The following is a 19,454-nucleotide window of genomic DNA, read 5'->3' on the forward strand; positions in this document are numbered from 1 at the left end:
GTTCTTCCCAGACACAGGTACTATGGCATTACTCAGCAAAGAGAGCAGCACCACCTTGAATTCTCCACCAGAGTGGGAGGAAGCGTGCGAAGCAAGCAGCTCTGGAAGAGCAAGGGTGGACAAGCTGTCTTACCAATACACGACTTGGAACAGGAGGCCATCCTCAGGAAGGGCCCCATCACCTTCCTGCCCACTTCACACCGGGGCTTTGGATTTACGGAAGGCTTTATCCCAGCCCCAGGGCTGTCTTTCAGCTTCATCCCCACTCCCTAATGTCCCACCACCAGCCTACGAAGAGGCTCTTAAACACCAAACTAGAAAAAAAAAAGTCTTCGATCCAATTCCTGTCTCATAAGCTACCCTGAAGCAACACTGCCCAAACCATTTTCAGCACCTGAAAGCAAGATTTAAAGCACGTTTTGGGAAAAAAAACCTCTTCCTTAAGTTTTTATAGCCTTCAACAGATAAAATGCAGATACAAATGGACTCACCAATTTTGTTTATCAGAATCTAATGCACTGCTTGGGGACAAAGCATCTCCCCAGAAGATCCCAACACATTCACCTCCTGGACTACAAACGAGTTAAAAAACCTGTAGCCAGGTTTAAGAACAGTGAAATCTGAGACTAAACAAGATGATCACACGTGTGTCAAGGGTGAGCCTATCCTCCCAAATTTAGGAGGAAGATGCAGTTTCAACAATGTCTCTTTATCTATGACAACAGAATCAATGAAGAGCTACCCGGTACAGTCCACAGCATCTTAGGAGTGACTGAACATGATGAGCTGAACTGTGCTCCGAATTCCTTATGAGGCTCCTCAGAAAGGAAGTCATAATCAACCTAACTTCACGCTAAATCCCGCTCAGTGTCACTGACCTGTGTCAGACACTCAGTTCTCCCATAACAAACTTCATACACAGACCATGAATTTAACATCTTGCGGGGGGACAACCCTGTTTCCCAGCAGTTCTGAGACACACTTGTGGGAAAAACCTGCATTAATGCCGTCTCTTCAGGGACTTGCTTTTTCCAACCTCGGCCTTTTCACCAACTGTCTCAAAAGATTAACAAAAAGGATCCACAAGACATTTTATTTCAACTCATTGTCTGAGATTTTTGAGCAGTTCTGACTCCAGATTCTTCCCTAATGCTCCAAGTCATTTCATAACTGTTAGCAGTGCACATGTGTGCATGGGGGATGGATTTTGCAGAACTACCTACTTAAACAAACCACTAAGACTCAAACCTGGTCATCTGAACACACAGTCTTTGGGGGAAAAGCCATCAAAATGTAGTCTCAGCCTGCAAATGTATTCACACTGAGGCACACTCCAGAAACAGAACTGACAAAATGAAAAGCCTGCATTGTACTACATGTTGTTTTTCTTAAAATTCAAACGTGACTGGAGACAATAGCATCTCAGATAAAAAAAACTTTTGCCACTGAAGTAGGGACTTACACTTTCAACCATCTTGTAGCTGTTTTATCCAAGAATAAAAAAAGTGAGTTAAAACCCAAAAAGTTGGTTTTGTCCCCTGTAAAGTTCTCCATATAGTTTCCTGTATCAAATAACTTGAAAAAAATGCTTTAGAAATCACTTTAAACAAGTACTCATGGTCTTGTTAACTGAAGTCAACAGGAAATGGTTTCCAGTTTTAGGGTTTTGGCTCCACTGGAATAGTATTTGCATTACCAGCACAATAAATTCCCTGACTGGGAAAGACACTGGTAGTCTGGAAGCGTCTTGGATTAGACTGCCATTTCATAAAGTGCTTGTATTCAAAACCATAGAGCTGTCAAACAGTGTCCTTTCTGCGATGGGGAATGAGAGAGCCCCCAGCATGGAACTTCATTCAGGTCAGTCTCTCCCAGTTATCGCTGGGTTTTGGCACAGACACTTAGCCTCCAAGGCGCTGACCTTCTCCCCACGCAAATCCTCCTGGTCGTTCTTCTGGCAAAGGATTGTAATTAGGATCATCTTCTGGTGTGTCAAATATTGCTTTCCTGGAAAACAGAAAAGATCTTTTTTTTTCCTTTAGAATACATGTTTCACAATAAGACCAAGACTGCTCAAATTCTGCATGTGTACACAGTGTCCTCCCTCAGAAACAGCCCGCCAAAGCATTGGTGATTTATATCCAAGTCACACTTGCTCTCCAGTTAGGTGCCATCTGGAATAAGGTCTAGAATTATGTGCCTAAATCAACCGAGACTGATGAAATTCAGCTGAAGTTAAAATTCCACCTCCAGCGTAAGGCAGAATTTCATACAGCTAGCATGTTCTCCCAGGACAGGGTAAGGGAGCAAAACATGAATGGGATATTGAAGAGCTCTTCACGTCTTGAGAAGGGGACAAATTAAGACTCAGATACAGGCAGTATTATCTCAGTCTCACAGGCAGGATGCAGGCACTGACAGGCAGACTTGAAATCCACAGAAGAGTCTGCATCTGAGACAACATTAGAGGCTTGGGTTTCCCATTTATTACAAAAATTATGCTTCATCTCCTACATTACTCTGATGCTCTCAAAACTAGTTTTAGAGGTTCTCTCTCCATAGATTTGTTTATCCAGAAACATGAGTGTAATCAATTCTTTGAAGCAGACAAACAAACAAACAAACAAAAAAATCACAGGCTGCATACAAGCAATCATTATATCCAAAGCGTCTTATAAGTAAAGTGTGTTTAACAAGACAGTTCTTAGAATAGCTAACGGGATTACTTCTCTTCACCCAGAGTGACAGGCCATTTCAGAGAAGTTTTCAGAACAGGAAAAAAGAAAACACCAGGGGTATTACAGGATTACAGCTAAGACATCAAAGAAAATTAAAGCATCTGGGGGAAAAAAAAAATCCACAATTCTAGACCTAGACGAGAATCATAAGTAGCTTTCTGAACAGAGACACATAAAAGGATTTAAATGGCAGCCTGAAGACAGGCTGACACTTTTTCTTCCAGAGCAAGAGAGTTACTGAGACAGCATGCATTGCTCTGACAGCCTTAGGATTCCTCCTGCACACACCCTCTGTGAAAGTGGGAAATCTCAAACATATCCTTATCACACATGTGTAACTGGACACTCAATTTGTCTAGAGCTGCATTGATATGAAGGTAGCTCTCACCAGAAACAGCCTTCAGCTGCTATGCCAGGTTAGATAACTGTGGGCCTACAAAAATGGGACAGCCATTCCTGCAGCCATCACCCAGTATCACCTAGTGATTCTGTGGTTCAGTACAATTACTTGCTGAAGACAAAGCCTACGCTGAACAGACATAAACTTATCAATGTAGTGTACTTGTCCAGTCAAACAGGTATGACCCATCAGGTAACCTAAGCATGGGTCTGAATATGATACTTTAATTACTCACGCTTGTGGAGGCTACATCAAACAAAAAAGAGTCAGTTCAGCTCTAGGTGATTCTAAGAGTCTCAGAGACCTCAACTTTCAGTGCCTCAACTGCCCTATCTTTTAGGCAAGCGTTGCTCACCCAGGCTGCTGTACAGCATTATAGTTGATTATAGCCCTCTGCGCAGGAGAAAACCAAGTAGGAGTAGCGCCGCTCACTAGTACAAACACTGAAGTCTTTTGCCAAAGTTGTGAAACAGAGAATGATTTACAGATGAAAAAAATATTAGATACATTTAATACCTCAGTCACTCTGTTCATACACAGCAGGACTCTACTATTCCTCACACCTTGGTAAAAGCATACATCTTTGGTGCCATCAACAGGCAAAACTCAGTTACCAAAGACTAAAAAATGTTACCAAAGACTAAAAAATGTTACCAAAGACATCAAACCCCCTTCAGCCCTTCTTCACAAGAAGTTAGTTCCCACTTACACATCTGTAAGACACCCCTCTCCTTTGGCAACATATGAGTTAAATAAAAGAGCAAGTACAGACACACCATAGTTCTGTCTTGAGCTGTCTAATTTCCCAGAAGTTGATGTGACTGAATTATAAACAGTTTTCCACGCAAGCACTTTTTCTACATCCGTTCCAAATCAGACACCAATACTTACAGGACAGACGGTGTTCTCAGAAGCCTTCCACCACCAGGCTGATTGGGAAAGACATCCTCTAAGAAAAAATATATATGCCCAACAGCAATGCCTAGTATACAAAAGAAAAGTCAAATGGTGATTTTTCAATACTGCTCCTTTACAACTTTCAAATGCTTCACTGGGGTTTTCAGGAACTGCCCCCCCGCCATTGATTCTGTCACAGAAAATATGGTAAGAGATACAGAAATACGGAAAACAATAAAGCATGCTGACATCAGACGAAAAGCTTAACTTAGGCTACAAGACATTAATACCAGGAATTGTGATTATTAAACATACTGATGTTACGGCTTTATTAGAGTTGGTAAAAATAATAATATAATCTATTTTACTTCAATAGGCTGATGCCCAAAATGAGATTATGTACCTGGGCTGATTCCAAGCAATAAAATGCCAAAGCATCAGAAGCTCTTTTCACCTTTGTCACAGTACAAAACACATTACAGTGTTCAGAAGCCAAGAAGAGTCTGGTGTAAACATAGCACCATTACACCACACTAATGCTAAGTGAGAGACATTTAGCCCTTTGTGTTTTCCATGTTTTTTGTTCCATGTAAAACACTAGCAGGAACAAATCCTTGTGATTCTTGCAATTTCTTACCCAGGAGATCCACAATGATGGAGTTCCCCAAAAGCAGTGAAAAGCCCATCAATACCCAGGGTAGAAATGGGGCTTGAAAGATGAGAAGACCAAAAAAGTTCATGCGGACATAGGGATTCCTGCGGCTCCATACATACACGAGCATTATTGTGAATGCCTGACCCAAGAAAACCAAGTTCACAAACAGGCCAAAAAGCTGTGATGGAGTAGTTAAAGAAAACAGTTTGCCAAATAATTGTTGCGAGGTCAAACAGGAGAAGAATTCTCCAGCTTGACCCATAATCCTACATCTTCCATGAAATTCCTATCTCTGCTTTCCCAGGTTGAAGTAGATCAAGCCTACTGTCGATCAAATTCAACACTTATAGCAGGATTCAGGGTACCTGCAGAATGACTTATCCCTTTAATTTAGCATGAAGTCACTGAAGCAACAGCATTTCTCTTTAACAGTCTGAGCATGAATACACACTGGAGCATTCCCCTTTTACCTGATTACCTAGTTTCCATAATCCTGTCAAGCAGTAAAAAGCCTAAAAGACCAGCCCAGTATTTAACAGCAACAGTCACAAAGCATTCAAAACTACTTTAACAAATACCGTTATTCCTCATACTACAAACAAAATATATTAACACCTAAGAAATAAGATAAATGTAACATCATGGTTTCAGTTCTCATTCACGTATCTTTAGCTTCACTAAAGCAGTTTAGAATAAAAAAAGGATACAGTCATTAAAAGTCCTCCAAAAAGGAACATAAATACAAAATCTGCTGTCCGGCCTCGAAAAGAACCTTCTTCAAGCATTCGGCAGTAACGGTATCTGAAGTCACAGGTCAGGAAAATTTGATTGCAAATGAGTTTAAAGAAAGATCCAAATGGAAAAGGATTCAATTATACATGAGCTTAGCTGGTAGTTTTGCATCAATTTACTTCATCAATTGGCTCTTTCTGGGTGCCTCAGCAGAGAGGGCAGACCCAGGAGAAAAAAAGTTACTTGGAATTTTCTCCTAGTATGCCAGAACCAACCTGAAGGATCTGGCTTGTACAACAAAGTCTTAACACCACAGAAATAAATGGCAAAACTCTTGACAACTTATGAAGGAAATCCCGTTGATGTCCATTCATGACATCAGCAAAGCTGGCATTGCAAAAATCCCAGGTACCTCACGGTAGAGCAGAACTGAGCCTTTGCCTATATGCATGTATAGCAACATGCCTGTACTCTGGACTCCGTTCTCTGGAGCTCTGCTTTCCAAGGAAAGAAAACAAATTTGATGAAGGATACAAAAAGATCATGTTAAATAAAAAATTAAAGCCAACTGGTCCAAAGAATAAGTAGTTTGTGATTAACCTCCATACCTGGAAATAAGACAAATACAAGGACCTTAAACATGACAGCTTACTTTTATTGTCTAAATACAAAAGCAAGTAACAAAGTAACTGAAATCTCCTTCACGGTCAACAAATCTAAGACCTATGCTAATGTACAGTGATCAGCACTCTAGCTTCATTAGCTTTGTTAAAATATAACTTCAACATGAAAAGTCACAGTCATTTGTAACACTCAATTTTGAGAGGACAAGCACTTACAAACTGAACAGTTTCCCTAAAAACCTCCCATACTTTAGAAAACACTTACTTGAAAGTGTTTAAATATTAATTCAGGGTTGAAATACAGCTGAAAGGGTGTGATTAGTTCTAATTGCTGGAAAAAAAAAAAAGAGAATATTTGATGGAATCAAAACACCAAGAAAAAGCTATATGCACCCAAATAAGCAATCCCTTTTCTCTGGGCCAAAAAGAGCCCAACAAGCTCTCAGTCAGCACGCTGAGCTTTCTAGTAAAAGCCAGCCTCGATAACCTCTTCAGCCCCCTCACGTTGTTATTTACTTGTGCTTTGCTCCTTGCCAGGTTTCACGGCGGGCAGGCAATGGGGGCCCTGGCAGTGCTGCTTCAAGGGACCCCCTCGGCCCAGAGGGCCCCGGGGGGCAGAGCCCCGGCCCTGGGGCGGGAGAAGCGCTTGAGGTAACCTTCCACCATTCCCAAGCGCACCCCTCTCCCCAGCCCGCAGCCACGGCTCCAACGATCCTCACCCCCCCCCTCCGCCCAGGCACCTTCCGCGCAGCCTTCCTCTCCCCCGCGCCCCGCCGCCTCTGTTCAGCTGCGGGCGGCCGCCCGGGGCCCCGCGGAACCGGTCCCACCGGTCCCACCGCCCCCAACCACGCGCCGGGCCCTCAGGAGGGTCTGCGGAGGGGCGGGCCGGAGGAGAGCGCAGCCAGCAGGGGCGGGGCGGCTGCACTCACCACGGCGGCGGTGGTGAGGACGCAGGCCGTGGTGTAGGCCCGCGTAACGGGCGGCACCTGCAGGTACTCCTGCCGGAAGGTCTGGTACGCCATCTTAGCGCTCCCCGCGCCGCTTCCGCTTCCGTCACGCGTCTGCGCCTGCGCGCATCGCCCCCCACACTCGCCGCCAACCCCTGGCGGAGCCAATCGGCGCCGGCAGCGCCCGGACGATTGCGCTGCGCTCTCATTGGCCGAGCAGCGAGTGCAAACCGCATGCTCCCCTCGCTTTCCCCGCCCCCGAGGGCTGGATCGCTTGATGATTGGGCGGTGCGTCTATCCGCGCGGCCACTGATTGGCTGCCGGCGGGGCTGCCCTCCTGAGGGAGTTAGAACGAGGCGGGAAGCGGCGGCGGCGGTTACCGGCCTCTCTCTGGGGCATGAGAGCGGGAGGAGCGGCCCCGGTGCCTCGGGTAACAGCGCGGGAAGCCGCGGCTGTGCTGGGCCTCCTGTGGGAGCCGGCTTCCCCTCAGCTGCGGGTTCGGCCTTCCCGCCTTGCAGCAAGGCCCCTCTCCCCGCGGCCTGCGCTTCTCTCAGTCCTTCCGTTACCGGCTTTCACCCGCCACCATGTCGGTCAATCCCATGGCCTACGAAGCGCAATTCTTCGGCTTCACGCCCCAGACGTGCATGCTGCGCATCTACATCGCGTTCCAGGACTACCTCTTCGAAATGATGCTGGTGGTTGAGAGCGTAATCCTGAAGAAGCTGGACGGGTTTCCCAACTGTAAGATCAGCCGCTTCCAAATCCGCAAGAGCACGGAGAAATTTCTTCTCTTCATGAAGCAGCACTTTGACAAACTCTTCAGTAAAATGGAAGAGGTGCTTCTGCAGCTGGTGTTAAACATCCCGAAGAACGTGCTCCTTCCCGAGGACAAGGTCCATGAGCAGTACCCTTACAGCAAAGAACAGTTCCAGGCGCTTCAGGATGAGATCCATCAGCTGCAGCAGCAGTACAGGGCTGAGGCGGCCGCTGGGCAGGCACTGCGAGCCGAACTGGAGGAACAGAAGGCTGTTCGGGCAGAGCTTGAGAAGATTTTGCAATGGTTTGATGGGCTTGAGAATATCTGTAGGGAGCACGGGACCAGCAACTTCAAAGAAAGCTTTGCATTCTTGACACAGAACTCTAAGAAACTGCAAGATGTGCTGAAAGATGTTGAAAAGAAAAGCAAAAAAATAAAGAAGCATGATCAGTTATTGTAATGGAAATTATGAAAAGGCAACAGAAGTAATTTAGACAGCTTGCTTAAAATGATAGGGGCTTATCTTTCCAAAAGCTTCTCCCCTAATCCCTTACTCCTCTAATCCTGCCAGGATCTAGACTAAAAGCTGTTGAACTGTGACAGTTTGCACTTCTTTAGCACCTCCCTAGGGAAGTAGGGAGATAAAAAAGCCTTGTTTTTTCTGTGAAATGTAACTCTGAAAGTGGTAATTGGGAATAAATTTTGGGTTGGATAACCTCACTGTGAAGGTACCTTCCTGACCTTATGAACATTAACTTTGAGCGCAATATATCATTTGTTTATTTTGATTATTTAAGAAAAAAACCCTATACAAATCTGCCTGTAAGAATGTGTAAGTGAATTTCCAGCCTGATACCAGTTCAGGTAACAGAGTCGATGTTTTTGTCAGTGAGGGCATCGGGACTTTGTACCGGTTTCCCGAAGGACCTGTATTGCACAGGCACTGTCTCGTTAAGGCTTAAGGTGCCGTTCGCTGTGGGTTTTTTTAAAAGCCAACAACAACCAGACTAACTATGGAATTCCATAGAGAAGAGTGAGACAGTGACACTGTCGTCAAGGCTCCAATGAAAAATAGATCTATTTGCATCAATACTGAATTTCAACCCGATTTCTGAAATTTCAGGGTTACTTACCACTCCACATATGTTTGCAAAGAGGGAGCTTATGTTTTCTTTAAGCAAGGACAGCGTGCTGTTCTGTAGACGGAAATGGAGAAGCCACTGGAGGAAACAAGCAACTCAATCCCTCTGTCCTGCTTTAGCTTACGTTGCTTTATATAGATTGGTTGGTTTGTTTGTTTTTATATTTGTTGTCCAGTATCCTTTTTCTACTGAATAGCGAAGTTCATTTTATTCATGTTTAGTCAGATTTTCCTGTACAAATGTTGTGAAGACTGACTGATGTGCTTGAGTTCTTTGAAGTCACTTAATTAAGCTCATTCTATCTGTACTTGGTTCAAAATACGATACAGTCTGTGTGTACCTTTCCGTTGGCCTCAGCAGGTCTTGAATCTCCTGTACAGACGTATCATGAAATGGCAATACGAGTTTCTACTTTACTAGCATAGATGTTTGAAAAACATTAAACTTATGAATAATTTAGAGGTTGCTGCAATAAAAAAAAATTATCAAAAGCATAAAATACCCTTTGCAATTTTTTCTTCTCTGACTTCTAAAGGCTTCATACAGAATCAGCTTGGTAAAACCAGTATCTTTAAACATCTATTGCCTTGATGTGTGGCTGAAGACCTGTGAGACTCAGTGGCCGCTCTTGAAATCCTCACAGAGGAAATTAATTTCTGACGTTGAGCTCTAGACTTCTGTAGTGTTAGTCTGTGTGGAGGCTAGAGTCAGAGGAGGAAAAAATAGGGAATCAGGGAAAAATTAACTTGCTTGTTTAGGAAACAACTTTGTGACTTAAAAGTTACCTAGTATTCTCTAACTTGAAATTTGAAGAGTAGAAAAACATGATTAATACAACGTCTGCTGTAGATAACCTTACCGAAAACATGTGTCTTCATTTTATACCATTACCATCAGTTTTGTTGCAGAAACCAAGCAGCCACTAGTCTGCAAATATGTAGATATTGTTTCATTTATTGCTAAATTGTAAAGAATAGCATTTGAAAAATCTACTAGGAAACAAAGGTGATCACTTGGACCCAAAGAGCCCATGAAGGTTTCCACAAGAGAAGAATTACAAGAATTTGACAAAGGGGGATGAAACAATCTATTGCTGCCTGTTCTTCAGGGCGCGGCTCAGCGTAATTGCTATCCCAATCTCGTAACGTCACGATGTATTTGTTGAAGCCTTCAAAATTATTGGTATCTTGTATTAGGAATAAAGAGGAGGAAAAAGAGTTGTGAGAGAGAAGGTCTTCGCATATACGCATGCAACGTTCCGGCATCTGCAGAGTGCAGGTTTGTGTCACCGTGGAGTGCTTTGGTATGTAGGCACTGGTGGATTAAAGGGTGACCTGACTTCCTGTGTTGAATTAGATCTTTTAAGGTATTTATTCCTGAAAAAGGGGTGGTTTGGGGTTTTTTGGGGTGAATAAATAAATCATTAATATGAACACCTAGGCCATTTACAGCTTACAGACTCAACAGGAGATTTATTATGCTGGGCTCTTTGTTTAGGCTTCTCTTCAGCTGCGATTAAGTGCTGGTGGTCTGATGACAAAACCGTTTAGTTGAAATAAATGACATATGGAGAAGAGCAGGTCTGTGAAGAAAAAAAGGAACTTTGCCGTGACCCCTCTGGAGGTACTGGCTTCTTAAATTCAACTGCTATTAAAATCCGGTAACCTAATTTCTCCTCTTCATTTTTGCTCATAAAATCATTTTAAAGAATAAACATCTTTAACTGCAGGGGGCTGGAGGGGATCTGGGATACATGGAGAAGGATGTTGCCAAATATAATCCTTCCCAAAAAGTAATGAAAAGTCTCACCAGGAGATCCAGCATATTTCAGTAACACATGTGGTATAGCAGTATGTTGAAGAACAATTGTTTTGTGAGAGGGAATAATGCGATTTTTTTAAATGCTTACCTATGAAATTCAAATAAGCATGAAAAGTCCTTTTTAATACCATTTTCAAGAAAACGGTGAACGAGATGTATATCCACAGAAGTTTTAGCGGAGAGGGGGTGACGCTCAGGGAACCTCACTTACCCAATGCTGACGTATGATATGAAACTGAAAATACTGTCACGGGGCAAAATGAGCACCGAGGAAGCCAAATCGTTGAGCCCCAGCACCGGCGGCAGGGCAGGAGCCCTGCTGGGGCTCCCTGAGGAGGGCTCGCTGCGCTGCCTGCCTGGAGACACGTTGGCAGCAGAGGTCGTCGGGAGACTGGCCCGAGGATTCCCTTGCAGAAAAGGCTGGTTTATTTTTCCCCCTCTCCATAAATTCCTCGTGCACCGAGAATTACCAAGTGTCTCCTCAGCTAACTCTGTTGTTTTACCCTCAACAGGCAGGAGACGCGCTGGGCGCCGCACGCCGTGAGAGCACGCACGTGTTTGCAGAGAGCTGGATCAGGACGCACCGAGTTTACACACCCCAATGCTGTATTTTCCTTTAAAGAGGAATTACCTTTTTCTTCACTCATTTGTCCAGACCTCTGCACTTTCTCCTCTCCCGACCAGGCATCTTGCGCAGCACCAAGGTCTTCTCCAGTACATTCTTCACAACGAGTCATGGGCGAGCAGGGAGCGCCGGTACTGGGCATGATAGTTGTCCTGGGATTCGCCTGGACATCGCAATCGCTTTGAAATCGCATTGAAATCACACTGAAATTGCAATTTCTGAGCATTGCTAAAGCACTCCGCTCCGGGCTGCCCGAATCCCTAATTGCTGGTTCTCCCGGAGCCTGGGCAATCCCCTGATTAACCTCAGACACCCTGGCAGCGTTATGGCGTCCCACGGAGACCACGGGCTTTGCTTCCCAGCTTCGCCTGCCGCTGCGGCACCACGTCCTTCCGCTGCCGGTTCTGACGGTACCTGAGGGGCATTCCCAGGAAGAGCCCCAGGCTGGGTGTGAGGTATTTTATAAATATAAAATATACGTGAAAACAACGTGAAAAACATAACTACCTGTTGTAAAATTTTACCAAGAGCCTTTTGTAGGGGGAAAACAGCCTTGCTGTAGTGTGCTTGGTCCAACGAACACCCCAGCAGCAGAGCAGAGGTCTAAGCAGGACGCAGCCAGCGATGCTTTTACCAGGACCGCACCGGCGGGAGCCCCGAAGCGCGTCTGGGCCAAGGACGTCCCAGCAGCCGGATGCACCATCGGGATGGGGAAAGGCTTCGAGCCCCACTGTGACTACCGGGACTACCAGGTTTTCAGCAAAACACACTCCAGGGAATAAAAAGTGCTCGCCGGCTGCGGGGAGGACGTGCGGGTGGATTTGCAGCCCCCGCGCAGGGAGGGAAGGGGAAGGGGCCGGCAGCGTGTCCCGGGGCGGGGATGGTGTCCCCAAAATGCCCTGCAAACGCCTGGGGGGTCAGTTCCCAATGCAAGGGGAAAAAAGGTAAATAAAATTAAGAATTTTTTTGGCAGCATTGACAGCCAATTCGAGTGCTCGGGGCCAGGCGATACAGCCCTCCTCAACCTGTACGCTGTAATTAGCAGCCGTTAATAAACCTACACTGGCGCAACGCCAGCTTGGGGCCGGGCAGGGGGGTGGCGGGTTCCCATATGCGTTCTCATGAAAAGCTTTAATTACAGGCAGGAAACACCGGTGGCAGCCACACACTTAATTGCTTCACCCTCAAGCTGGTGGCGGGTCAGCTCCCTCCCTCGCCGGCAATCCCATGGTGGCCGAGGGCTGCCGTCCCCATCCCCGTCCCCGTCCTGCAGCAGGGCTGAAGGGACCAACAGGGCAGGGAGGAGATGCTTGTGCAACACCATACCATCATAATGATTAAAAAAAACCATGTTACGCCAAAAAATTGTCTTTCACAGGGATTTGGCTGGCCCAGACTAAGCCAGAGCATCTCCCTTCCCAGAGAAACCTCCTCTGCCAAAAAAACCAGAGATCGACCGGCAGGGATGCAGGGAGGCAGATGGGTGCGGCGAGGCACCGCGGGTGATGCGAGTTACCGCAGCTGGTGTGCGCGGCGGCTCTCCCTTAATGTGTTTGCACATCACAGACCGTAAAATAGGATGGGGGTGAAAGCGCTGAGCACCTGGGTGGGATTTAGGGAGAGCTGCCCTGCCGCTGCCTCCCCCTGCACCCCAGCCCCTGCGTTAAAATAAATGGGGCGCAGAAAAGGGCGTTCAGATCGCATTAGTGGCAAAACATTCATTTACTCAAGCGAAGAAATTTGGTCAGGGCTTGATGCTGGCGGCTCCTGCCCATATTTGCTGGATGTCCCTGGAAACTGCTTTAGAAAAGAACATGGTAAATGGCTTTTTCCTACTCGAGGAGACGAAAAGACAAATCCTGGAAATGTTTGACAACAAAGGGATCACTTGTGCCTGTAAGATCTTCCCCACCAGCACCACCAATTAAACCACAGGAAAGAGGGAACGTGATTTAAACAGCCTTTGCCTGAGGGAGCCTTGGAGGCAGTGGCGCAGCTTGGTGTGGAGCAGCACGGGTAACGGTAAAGGGTGAAGTTTATAATGAGGTTATATACATACATATATATATATATATATATATATAAAAAAAAAATAATGGGGTTACTCCTGGTTGGGGCTGTGTCTTCTGAGGGCTGATGATTCCCCCTTCACTGGGGACAGGAAAAAACACGTCCCTCGCACAGCCCGGCGCGGGTTTGGGGGCTTCCCTGGCTGTTCATCCTGCCTCCACATCCACCCCAACAACGCTGCAGTTAGTTTTAAGGGGCAGTCGTGGCTCTCAGGGCCAAACTTGTAACCAAAAATGCGACTCAGAGGTTGGTTTAGCTCCACTTTGGCTGTACACAAGGGCTCGGGATTTTGCTTTAAAACCTCCACCCATTTGTAGCAGGACCGTGTCCAACGCCCGGGCAGCACCTGCTAACCAGCACCCAAACCTGCGGCTCCTAAGGACACGCACTGGCACCTAATGTCAGACCCAGCAGAAACACCTTCCCATCCTTCGTTGGAAGTCACTGTAGGAAATTTAATTTCAGCCTGAAGAGGAAAAAAAAAAATAATAACAAACTAAGAAAACGAACTGGAGAAATAACGTGGAGGCGAGATTGAGCCTTTGGAGCTCATTTCCCTGTATGGATCCTGCCCAGCGGCGATGCCCCAAAACTGGACACTCTGGACCCGACGGTCCGGCCGCTTGCTGGCCTCACACGCAGCAGCACCTCTGGTTATTTTTGTCCCCTTCGCCCCGGCAGCTCCCCAGCCCGGCACCTCACTACGTACCCTCTGCCCGGGCAGCCGTGGCTCCCGTACGGCTGCTTCTGGGCATTTTATCACCTCTCCTTTCCCTGCAGAAAGGAAATTCTCCCGCTGCTTTGCCTCGCTTATCCCTCCCGGGCGGTTATTACTCCTACTTACACAATCCAGAGTATTAGTCCCTCCTGACACCTTAATTTCTAATAATTGGTATTTGGTGTAACGCTACAGCAGAAGTCAGTTCTTAATGAATATTATAATAAGCACTAAATGATAATTTACTGCTGAAGAAATCCATTTTGAAGCAGAGCCTGTTTACGAGAAAATGAAGGGGTGCAGCTTGCAAGACATTTACCTGGCTGGCTCAAAACCCAAACCGAGTCCCCAGCGAGATCCTAAAATGACCAGAAACACAGGGAGAAAACCCTTTCCAAACTGGGTGAGGGCAGCCGGGGGCATTTCCTGGCCCGGGACACGTCACCCACCATGTCTTGGGGCTGGATGCGCGCCGGTGGCAGCGGCGTGACCCGCTGAGGTGGGACCAGGACGCCGCATCCCCGGGGAACAAGCAATTATGTGTCTTTGATGTTTTATTTACTGCCTGACAAAACGCTGGGGTATGAGCCCACCCGGCGTGGGAGCGGGCGATGGCATGGATCCAGCCAAAGCGCCCGTGCATTAGCGAGTCCTCGATGGCCCCGGCTGCGCACGTGAGCCTCCGCCGGCCCCTCTTGCCGCACGGTTTTCCTTCCGCAGCGGGTTCAGCCCCATCGCTGTGGCACTGGGGCACATCTGGGCATGTTTTTTCTGAGCTTATCACACAAATGGCTTTTCCGATAGCCCAAAGCAACATGGTCCCTTCCTTACCTGCTAAGGCTCGGCCGGTCGGGATCCCTGCAGCCCTGAACGACTCGGCCCCAAAGGGGGTTTCGGCACTTTGGTCACCAATTCGGTGTCGGTGTGCCAGAAACAAGCTAGGAAACCCAGCTGGGGAAAAAAAAACCAGGAGGATAAAAGCCTAAAGTGATGTTCAGTGGCTGCCTTGAGCCCGCAGGAGCCGGCGATGGAGCCCGTGCCCCTTGCAGCCACTGAGCCCCGGCCACTTCTGCTGGAATTTTGGGAGAGCCGCAGCCGCCCGTCCTCATCGCCACCCCAGAGAGGGTCATTCCCTTAACAAAAACGCAAAGACTGGACTTTTTAGGAATAAACATCCCCAGGTGAGAAATAAAGCTACGTGGCTTGTAAAATTCAAGTTTCTTTCTAAAACCTTCTCTGTTTTAGATGGGGCCGCACCCAGAAGACGGTAATCGCGATACCCTTCGTTGCAAGTAACGGGGCCGCAAAGCGCTTTTTGCTCGGCGTTTGCAAAACCAAGAGGAGGTTTTTGTCTCGGTGTGCTTTGCTGGGAAGCACCGGTCATCGTTTCGGTGCGCAGCCTGCCGCTGCCAGCAGATCGGGAAGATGGAGCTGCGACATCCTCATGTGAAGCTCGGACGTGCCTCGTTACCCTCCGCCGGCTGCCGGGGAGAGGCGAGCTGGGTCAGGCAGGGATGAGCTTCCCGGCAGACAACAACCGGCTCAGGGCACAAAGAGGGCTGCTGCTTTCTTCAGGGAAGGGAGGTTCGGGATTTCCTAAGCTACACTCACACTCGGAGACGTCGCTGATGCAGATAAAACGGCAAAGCCCACCTAGAAACATGGGTTGTCCGTCAAAACTGAGCGTTCGCCCCCCAGCGCATCCCCTCCAGCCAAGACAACAGCGAACGGCCCAGCTCTACTGGAAAAACACGCTTCAGGATATGAGGCATCCAGGTTTCTTCTTCTTCCATTTGCTTTTGCTGTCTGGGCACAGCTGAAGAGCTGGACCGGTGTGTGAGACTGTCCCTGGCCGGAAAGGTTTTGGTCTCCCCATTTCTGCCCCCGACCGTGAAGTCAAAATCAATGGGCTTGTGGGAGTGAGAAGCTGAGCCTGGTTTGTTTAACCTAAGGGAGCCTGTGCCGTGCCCCCTGAGCGATGAGCCTTTCAGGGGACGCGCAGCCCGGCCGCTCCCTCCTGCTCCTGGGCAGCTCCTTGCGGTCTCAGGAACAGGCTGCGAAGGTGGTGGGAGACCAAAGCAAGCCCAGGACACCTCGGTGGACAGACCGAGCTCTCAAGCCGGTTCACTGCAAGTACTTTGTACCCTGGGTCCGTTTACACGCAGACTCGGGGGGTGGTAGCAGCATACAGACCCACAAGTGACCAGGCGTGCTCAGCATTAGCAGTCACTGGGCCCAGCGTGTGTCTGGCCGGGCTGAACACTAACCACAGGTGATGAGATAGATGCCTTCACCTTCCTCCCCCGCCCCATTTTTTGGTGTTACAGGAACAGGAGGAGAGCGGCACCTCTGCGCCTCACCTGGAGGAAGGTCCCCAGGGCACCGCGGGATCGGCCGGACGGTCCTGCCCAGCGGCACCAGGCGAGCCCGGGGCTTGCTGTGGTTTCCACAACCGTGCTGAGTCAGCTCCAGCCCAGGCCAACCCCTCTTTTTCAAAGCAAATTCCACATTTCTTTGGAAGAAAACGCAATTACGGCCGGACAACTCCACAGGTGGCATTAGAGAGGGATGCTGTGACAGCCCGTGATGTGGTACCGAAGCATGACGGGTCCCCGAGCCTCTTCAGCCCGGGAAAAGCCCAAGAGGGAAAGGGCAGGGAGAAGGGCGTGGTGGGAGCCCTTTAAGCCCCTCTTCGCTGTAGCTGAAAGCACAGAGAGGGCTTGAACAGCAGAGAGCACACGAGAGCCGCGTCAGGAACCGCACTTACGCCAAGCGTCACTCCTGTGGACTTTATTGTTGTTTCCTCTTCAGTTCTAGAGTACAAAAGCATGCGAAAAATAGCCTCTCTATTCATGGTACATATTTACAGTGTAACAGCCACGTGCCATTACAGTACTGAGTGCATATACGTCATGCTCGAGTTATAGCAGAGTACAGAGAGAGTCATATATTGAACAGCAAGTATAACAAGAGACTTAAATGCTAACAGAACAGGCCTATAAATCAGAAACAGCAGCAAAATTACGGCACAGAGGATCCGAATTATATCCTCAAAAATTGCAATTTCTTTTTTCTTGAATTTACACTTTTTTTTTTTGAACGCTTTGACTGATGGCTTGTGGTTACTGACCGAGGGCCTGGGCATCTGCTAGCAGGAACGCTGAGCGTACGTGCCTTTCCTTCAGGGAAAAGGCTTCAGCTCTCGAGCTCCTGCCTTTCCCTTGTCCCGCAGGAGGCTGCATTCAGAATAACGGGGTCACGGGATAATCCAGGTTGGGAGGGACCTGATCAGAGCATGGTCTTCTGTAGGAGGCTCTGGGCCAGAAAAAGAAATCCCTGTCGCTGCTTTGCTCAACAACCACCACTGTAACGTGCCCTGGTAAAGTGGAGAAGCTTGGTACCCAAACTAAGTTATACACACGCACAAAACCCGCACTGTCTGCTTCCCAGTCTCCAGATTCCTGCCGGACAGCCGACGTGCTCACACCCTCAGCGGGACCCCCCAGCGCTCCAGCACAGTTCTCCTGCCTTTGGAAATGTTTCTACCTTTATTGAGATCCCCATCCCCTGCCTCGCCTGCCATCGCCAGCCGGCACAAAGGTGAGACCGCCCGTCCCGAAGCAGGACCATCTTTTCTCGTAGCAGAACAGCGATACTGAGCAGCCAGCCAAGCACTGGAGATGTGGGCTCTGTGCCTGGAGATGGCCGATGGCGTCCCAGACTGCACCCTGGCGCAGCCAGGCTGCCCGGAGACGGCAACCCTTGCCGCGTTTGCTTTGAAGCTCTTGCGCTCGCTGCAGCACCAAAGGATGCCCTGCAACCACGCAACAGCCTCTCACGCGTCTGGCCGTGCCGTTCGGGGTAAGGAAGCCCAAAGCACCAGCTACGGGACGTTGCTCGCGGCAGCTGGCGGGGACGAGGGGCTCCGAGCACGAGCGAGGCAGCCGGGACCCTTAGGGAGAGCCGGTGCCTGCAGCTGGTGGGACGAAGCTCCTGGTTTTCTTGGGCAAGATGTGAGTGGGAAAGCAGCGAGCCAGAGAGCAAACGAGCTCACCCGGCCACACACCACAGAAACAGAGAAAAACGTCCCTCAGGCCCTGCCACAGCGCTGCTGACGGCTTCAGGATACGGAGCCTTGCTGAAGGAACACAGAATTCCTCCCACCAGCTCCCCCCCTCAAGTCTGGCAATAAATAAGGAATTAAACCCTGTCCCGGGAGTCATCTCACCCAGCTGCAACGCGTTCTGCGTGGAGCAGCTACGCCATCCCCCGCCGGGCTCCCTTCAGAAGCGGCCGTACACGAGATCAGCTTTCCCGTGGCCACAACCCCACGCCTGCCCGACCACCAGCTGCCCCATGGGTTTTTTTTTCCACCCCAGGAATATTTTTTCCAGGGCAGCAAACACCCTCCAACATTTGCCAAGCCGCTCTCCCCTGGACCCCAAACAACGCCGCTGGGGCCATCACGCCACGCTGTGCGGGGCCGGGGGTAGATTTGGCCTCAGTGGGTTTTGCACCGTTTCGCTTGCCTTGGGGGCCAGATTCTGGCCCGTAGCCTGGGAGAGGAAGGCCAGGACAGGCTTGCAGAGAACGGGGCAGGCTGCAGCCCCCCGGCCGGAGCATGGCGTGGCCGCACCTGCAAACCCGCGACCGAACTGCGCCGCTCGCTCGGCACAAACCTCTGGGTGCACTCCCAGCTTTGAAACGCAAAGATTTCTCTAACTGGCAACCTGCCAGATCCCGAACACCGAAGCACCATCCGGACGGGAGATGTTGGCCCCAGATACGACACGAACATATGTAACTGATGCCGCCGTGGCCAGCAAAGGACAGGCCTGACTTATCCACCCTCGAAATGACGATAAAGAAAACGTGTCAGAGACACGTGCGGCTCTTGACCTTTCAGGAAGCCCGGTCTTTTGCTGTACAGCCTGCTTCTTGTGTCCCAAGGCACTGAAAAAATAAAAAAAGTACTCTTAGCCCAGTCACACTTACTGCTGCAGGTGATTCGGTTCTCTCGAGAGCCCGGGCTCGCGGCGCTGGCTGCGCCACGGCTGCCGTTTCTCACCGACGCATCGCTGGGAAGCGCTGCCCGAAGCGGAGCCCCTGCACGGGTACAGCGTTATAAACGCTGCCGGTGGTTCTCCACGCGTCTGTTCGCACGCTGCGATACAGCACCGAAGAGCTCATTTATTTGCCAGTGCGACATTCGCGGCGACGCATTCCTGCCTGAAGGGTTAAGGCCGTTCACTGCAGTATTCCTCCATGCCAGACAGGAGAGGCTGAACCAGGGTTTTTACTTGGCACTACCTCCCACACCGAAGGCCTG

The 19,454-nt window shown here is 48.9% G+C and overlaps 2 protein-coding genes across 3 annotated transcripts; one reads left to right on the forward strand and one right to left on the reverse strand.

Moving 5' to 3' along the window:
- Positions 1-1,056: 1,056 nt before the first annotated feature.
- DERL2 (derlin 2) lies at positions 1,057-7,156 on the reverse strand. Of its 2 annotated transcripts, none has more exons than XM_082008461.1 (7): positions 6,978-7,156; positions 6,311-6,376; positions 5,957-6,030; positions 5,398-5,491; positions 4,673-4,868; positions 4,030-4,120; positions 1,057-2,007 (listed from the first exon to the last, which is right to left on the reverse strand). In XM_082008461.1, exons 1-7 carry the CDS (start codon positions 7,065-7,067, stop codon positions 1,902-1,904), a joined length of 717 nt encoding a protein of 238 aa, XP_081864587.1. In that variant the 5' UTR covers positions 7,068-7,156; the 3' UTR covers positions 1,057-1,901. The 2 variants fall into 2 exon arrangements, with proteins under 2 accessions (XP_081864587.1, XP_081864586.1); XM_082008460.1 differs by having other exon boundaries at positions 6,975-7,156.
- A 420-nt stretch (positions 7,157-7,576) lies between these two features.
- MIS12 (MIS12 kinetochore complex component) lies at positions 7,577-8,209 on the forward strand (the record flags this gene model as incomplete). Its single annotated transcript, XM_082008476.1, has 1 exon — positions 7,577-8,209. One exon carries the CDS (start codon positions 7,577-7,579, stop codon positions 8,207-8,209), a length of 633 nt encoding a protein of 210 aa, XP_081864602.1.
- Between the last annotated feature and the right edge of the window lie 11,245 nt (positions 8,210-19,454).

Source organism: Phaethon aethereus, assembly GCF_964289735.1.
Source record: "Phaethon aethereus genome assembly, chromosome: 19".
Taxonomy (NCBI): domain Eukaryota; kingdom Metazoa; phylum Chordata; class Aves; order Phaethontiformes; family Phaethontidae; genus Phaethon; species Phaethon aethereus.

Coding starts and splice junctions, on each gene's coding strand:
- DERL2 (XM_082008460.1), bottom strand. CDS start 7,067: ATGGCGTACCAGACCTTCCGGCAGGAGTACCTGCAGGTGCCGCCCGTT. Junction 6,377..6,974: donor TCCTCACCACCGCCGCCGTG/GTGAGTGCAGCC, acceptor TTTTTTTTCCAG/CAATTAGAACTAATCACACC. Junction 4,121..4,672: donor CATCATTGTGGATCTCCTGG/GTAAGAAATTGC, acceptor TTTGTATACTAG/GCATTGCTGTTGGGCATATA.